This window comes from Hippocampus guttulatus, chromosome 11 (genome assembly GCF_054856545.1).
Source record: "Hippocampus guttulatus isolate MCC_2025c chromosome 11, RoL_Hgut_1.0, whole genome shotgun sequence".
In the NCBI taxonomy this organism is placed as follows: Eukaryota; Metazoa; Chordata; class Actinopteri; order Syngnathiformes; family Syngnathidae; genus Hippocampus; species Hippocampus guttulatus.
In genome coordinates, this window is record NC_141271.1 from 21,280,707 (window position 1) to 21,286,706 (window position 6,000).

The window sequence follows — 6,000 nt, forward strand, 5'->3', positions numbered from 1 at the left end:
CACAGCTCGGAGATTACACCCCCTTCTTCCGAGATTTGGTGAGTCAGATGACCCAGAATGGACCGAGCTTAACCGCTCTCTTGAAACTCAGTCGATCGTTGTTTACGTTTCTTTCAAGGAAAACGAGGTGGCAGAGGTTCAGCCTCCGCCTGTCATCTTGTACCCGCAGTCCCACGACAACAACGGAGCCGGCCACTACTCCCAGAGCGTTTCCGACGTGCGGCCCATCGAGCCGCCTTCACGCCCGCCCGCGGAGCCCCCGTACCCTTCGCGTTATGATCCCAGGTTCCCGGACCGGAGGCAGTCGGGTCAGACGGACGGCAGACGGGCGACGGGACAGGCTGAGAACAGATACCCCGTCACTCCCCAACGACGACCCAGCCCACCTTTAGCGCAACCTGCGGTCCACGCCGACAAGTCGGGGTCGGGGGTAAACGCTGCCGAGCAACCGGAGGGCAATCGTTTGTTTCTTTTCAAGGTCTTTGACCAACACGCGGATGGTTCTCTCTTTCGGCCGTTGTAGCTCCATCTCATCGCCCTGAACGCCCCTCAAAGTGGGAACATGCGAGGAATTCGTGGGGCCGACTTCTTGTGCTTCCAGCAGGCCCGTAGCGTGGGCCTGAAGGGGACCTTCAGAGCCTTCCTATCCTCCAAGCTCCAAGACCTTTACACCATTGTCCGCAGGTCGGACAGGGACACCATGCCCATTGTCAACCTTAAGGTGAGACACTTGAAGGCAGCCCGTGTCCAAACTTTTGGCCACTCCAAAGACCCGGGGGAAAGAAATCATCTCACCGACAGTATTTGCCTTGCCACCTTGAACAGAAAGATGAGGAAATTAAGCAGACAACACAAATAATCTAGAATTGCTTTCTTGTCCGACTTTAGCATGTTTCAAAAAGTGGACGAATTTTAAGGTGGCCCTTTCGTCCTTGCATTTTCTTTGTAGGCGGCCCTCAAACGAAAAAGTTTTACGGTCATATCAAACCCGTCTTACGGCATTATCCTTACCCACTCGTGGCTTACAGTCAATTTGTTTTGGATTAAAAAAAACGCATCAGCTGTCAAATACAAATGCATTTTTTGGTGCGGGGGGGGGGGGGGGGCGCTAATTCCAAATCTGCCTTCATTTTTTTCTCTCACAGATCAGATTTTGAAAGTATTTTTACGTCAATATTTTCCATTTTTAGTCATATAAAAATAGGTTCCCAACAGGCACTTGGTTGTTTTTTTGCCTCTTCCAGTAAAACCACAAAACAGCTAAAACTGCTTGTAAGTGAATCCTACCACATCCGTGCTCATGTAAAAGGCAATCTAATCGGTACAATTCAGCACTCCCGACATTTTTGTTTCTTTCTCTCCCATGCAGGATCAAGTGCTATTTGACAGTTGGGAATCCATCTTTGATGGCAACGCCAGGGAAATGAGGAGCGGCGTACCAATTTACTCATTCGATGGTAGGGACGTTCTCAGGGACAGCACGTGGTGAGTGTTCCGACGTCGACGGACGGCGAATGTCCCGCACGTCCTCACGCGCGTCTCGCGATCTACCCCGTGCGCTTCACCAGGCCCCACAAAATGCTGTGGCACGGCTCCAGCGACAAAGGTCACAGGCAAACGGACCACTACTGCGAAACGTGGCGGGCGGGCGAGCAGGCCGTGACGGGGCTGGCGTCGGACCTGCAGAGCGGCCGCCTCCTGCAGCGCCACTCCCGCAGCTGCTCCAACGCCCACGTCGTCCTGTGCATCGAGAACGCCTCCATGTCGCACTCCCAAAAATAAGGACCATTCTCCAGGTTGTCGTTTTGGGTTTTTTTTGTATCATTTTAATTCTCACCTAATATTCTTTGGCGTCCAATGAACTTGCCCAGCAGCTTTTTTTGGCCATGCTTCTTCCCTCCATGAAGGCCAAAGAGATTGGGTTGGACGGAGGGTTCCTTTTGTCTCGAGGGCACATTTTATTTTCTTCTAAGGGTTGAACGAGTGTTTAAAAAAAAAAAAAAAAACAAGTCAATATGTTCACAATTTGTATCCCTTTTTTGTTTCACTCGCCATTCTCATTTCTGCTGTGAGTGATTTACTTTAATGTATTGATCATTTCCACTTTTGTTCCAATTTTTTTTAGGGTTTTTTTTGGTTGGGGGGTACTTTTGGGTACAGCAAAGACTATTTGAAATCTAAAGAAAATATTTATTTTTAGATGAAGTTATATAAGGACAAACAAAGAGTTGAGTGAAAATACAGCTTGCCCAAATACTCCCAATTTATTGAGAATGTTTTTTTTTTAAATTCCAAAGGGGCTTTCCACTCCCGTGCCTTAGAATAAAAGCAGGCTGCTTTCCACGTAATAAGCGCGCATGACGCAACGGACCGCTTCCCTCTTGATATCGATTTCTATTGTAGCCACGTGCTGTGCTGCTCCAAGTGCTTTCCCAGGCGGCGTTCGCCTTCATTGTCCACCGCGCGCGGACAAAAACGAGACCGAGGACCGTATTTCTTCAGTGAGATTTAACCACCAAAATCATTTACTTAACTGAGAGTGTACGGCAAGTGATTGACTCTAATCTGTGTTGAGATTTTGTATAAAGAAGTTTTAAAAAGTTTTAAAAAAAACAAGCAATATTTTGTTTATAAGCCGACTTTAGTGCAACGGATGCGTGACTGAACCTGCGGTTTTCCTTCTTCATTTTCATCTTGAGCTGTACTGATCTTCAAGGCACTGAATAAAAATCTTTTTAAACGCCACTGTAACAATTTGATCTCACTCGATGTAACTAAGCACAGATATTTTTGGGGGGGGGGGGGGGGGGGTCATGTCGCGGGCCGCTGAAAAATGGATGGCGAGCCGCAAATGGCCTGCGGGCTCTAATTTAGACACATTGCTACTTAGCTTAACTTGTGGTGAAACAACTTTGCGTGCTGATTTCATGGCAAGCAAATTCCTCCCGAAGACGGCAACAGCAGCAGCAACGCGCTCGTCAATTTGTCTGTAAATCTCTCCAGTGATCTTCGCGGAAAGGCCGCCCGTCTTCAAAATGAAGTGGATTTTCAAAGAGAACTGAATTAGGTCACTAGTCATTGGCGAACGCCGACGAAATCCCCTTAAATCTCCACTTAAAAGTTGGTAGGCCTTCCGTGATCATATTTGATTAAGAAGATTAATTTGAATTATTCAGAGGTGGCCTCATTTGCCGGAAAACTTGAAGACGACGTCGGCCGTCACGCCGACGCATTCACGTGATTACCGGACTTCTCGGTGGCTTTGGGTTTGACGCCAGACCCATCCAAACGATTTCTGGAGACGAATGCTCGCTGACGTTGACCATCTCGCGAAGAACAAAGGAACTGAACAAAATACTGAGTCGGGTGGCGTTGATGAAGACGTGACACTCCATCTCAAGGAGCCCACGGGCAGCAGCAAACAACAAAGTCGGGAATATCGAACAGTTTTTCCAGCTTTGCCATCCGATGTGGGGTGAAAATTGAGACCCGGCTGATCATTTTGAGGCTGCGCCGTGAAGAAGAAGGCGCGGGCGGTTCCTCCTCTCGAGCTGCGCTAGCTCAGCTGAGGCTCCGGTTTCAAGCTCCCTGTCATGGGATGGTCCGGCGTGCGCTCAAATAAATCGGTCAATAGGCGTACGCGTCTTTCCATTTCATTCGACGTGCCGATCAAACATCTCCAGCCGGCGGGAAACCCGATCAAGACGGCGTGGCTTATATTAATTGAGTCGGGGTCTCAGTGTCACAGCAGCATCACAGCTTCTGAAGCATTTCTTGAGCGTCTTTGCTTACTTCAATCTTGAGGAGATGCAGCACTCGCCGAATGGCGTCTTTTAGCTTTTGACATGGTCTCAACCGGCTGGGGTGAGAGAGCGGCCCCCGTAGGCTGCCGTGTAATCGCCCACATCTGGCTTTAGAGGGAAGCGTGATCATGCCGACGGCCTGGGGGAAAGCTATATTTAGCGGCCGCTAAGTAATGACTAAGTAGAGAGAGAGAGAGAAAAAAAAAGGCCACCAGAGCACAAGGTGACAAGCAGATACTGGGGGAGTTAATTACAGTAACGGAGGAAGCCAAAAGACGAGCTTGTCAGCGCTGCGCTTTGTGATTTACTGTCACCCCCAAATAGAAAAGGCAAAAACATTACTCCTGAAGCCATTTTGTAGAGGTGTGTGTTTAGGGGGGCCAGGGGGGGTACAGAGTGGAAAATTCACTTTTTGTGGGCGTGATTATAAATACAGCAGTGCCCTAAGATAGGCTTTAATTGATTCCATGAACATCTCAACTCAAAATATTGAAAGAGTGCCCCAACCCCCACGCCGTTCATCTTCCATGGATACAGTAATCTGCAGTAATAGTAGTTGGGGGGGGGGGGGGGTCGCAGGAAATAAAAATATATTTTCCGGTGGGTATTATGTTACCTGTCTACATGTGTTGATGCACCGTTTGTGTCCGTATAGCTCTTGCTTAAAACTACTGATGGGAAACGGAAGCACTTGTGAAATGTTTTTTTAATCCTCGAGATGGCGGTCTTGGTTTAAAGATCAAGGCGTTTAAAGATAACCTACTCAATTTCCACTGCTCCTTTAATCATCAAGATGAGGCAAAAAGGATCACAAGTGCTTCGCGAAGCTTCATTTGGCCAACGTTGTCACAACACCGCAAAGAAATGGGAAAACGGGCTCCTTTTGGCAATCATCATTCTTGAGCCTTGAAGTATTTTGGAAATGGTTTGATTCGTGGAAAAAAAAGGGCCGGAATTGATCTCCTTTCAACCAGGATTTGTGTTAATTACGTGTAGAATCCTGACCGTACGATGAATAAAAATAACGTTTAGCAAATGGCCTTCTCAGTGACTTCCAAATGGCCCGATGTGTGTTTGGACAGCGCGTGGATTGTTTGGGATCTGTGAGACGCGCACATTTCACTGACATTTCGATAGATAACGAGTAACACTCGCCCACTCGTTAAATCCGCACGTGATCTTCTGGCATTTAAGACCCTTTTCTCTCTCTCTCTCTCTCTCTCTCCTACCTTTAAATATTTGATGAGCGGAGTGTGACGGAGAGGAGATATTTCCGGCAATGTGAAGAGAGGCTATGAGGTGAGAAGAATGTGAAAATAAATCAATGGACCGATTTGATAGAAAAGCAGCGGATCCTCTTAAGTGGACGTTATATCACTGAAGGATTTTCTAATTCCCTGAAGATCAATCTTAAGCTTTTATCTGGGAATGAAGAAATTTGTGGCTTGCACTTTTTGAAAATTATTCCGCCCATTTGTTTTTTAACTTTGCAGGACAATTGCATACGATTCTGGTCATTTGATAGCAAAATCTCGAGCTTTGTCATTTGTAATGAAAACATTTGCTGGTAATGACGTTTTCTTTTTTTTTACATGTGGAAAATCATAATAATAAGCTTGCTTTGTTTTTTTTTTTTTTAGAGGGGTGGTCACTTGTCTTAGCTGTTATTCGAGACTCGTGAAACAGTGTCGCTCAGTCTTTGTAAAGGAAGGAAAATAGATCGGGTCCCCGCGACGCCTAATCCGGAAGCGTCTCCTTAACCTTCCACGGCTCACTAGCCGCGCTCATCAGTGCGGCCGGCAACATATTGGATGTGACGTCTGCCTCTATCTTGCCATGAATTTTTTATGACTCTGGCTGTGGCACTCGCACGCGAATGGGGCGCGTATCAGCCTCGCGCTGTAAAAACCGCGCCGCCGGAAATGACAGGGAAGCTCTCTGACCCTTCCGCCGCCGCGTTACGACGTTCGGTTGTTAAACGTCACGCTTGTGCCTCCGCGACGTCTCTTGGCAGCACTTTGCTAAACGAGAGGCCGGCGGGGGGGGGGGGGGGCTAGCTCTGCCATGCGCGCTTTGCTTTTTCACGCTTTGCGTACAAGTATCGGGGCCAATTAGTGGGAACCCCCCCCCCCCCCCCCAGAGCTTTCGACACAGAAGAAGATATTGAAGCCAAACTGCACGAAAGGCTTCCGCAGTC

At 47.9% G+C, this 6,000-nt stretch overlaps 1 protein-coding gene across 3 annotated transcripts in view; it reads left to right on the plus strand.

The window, feature by feature from the left end:
- col18a1a (collagen type XVIII alpha 1 chain a) overlaps window positions 1-2,745 on the plus strand; it is a 41,765-nt gene extending 39,020 nt beyond the window's left edge. For all 3 annotated transcript variants that reach the window (XM_086123899.1, XM_086123900.1, XM_086123898.1), the window contains 5 exons: window positions 6-38; window positions 119-430; window positions 524-721; window positions 1,370-1,485; window positions 1,569-2,745. In XM_086123899.1, coding sequence (XP_085980025.1) covers window positions 6-38; window positions 119-430; window positions 524-721; window positions 1,370-1,485; window positions 1,569-1,782 — 873 coding nt within the window. In that variant the 3' untranslated portion in view covers window positions 1,783-2,745. The remainder of the gene's footprint in view (window positions 1-5; window positions 39-118; window positions 431-523; window positions 722-1,369; window positions 1,486-1,568) is intronic.
- The last annotated feature ends 3,255 nt before the right edge of the window (window positions 2,746-6,000 follow it).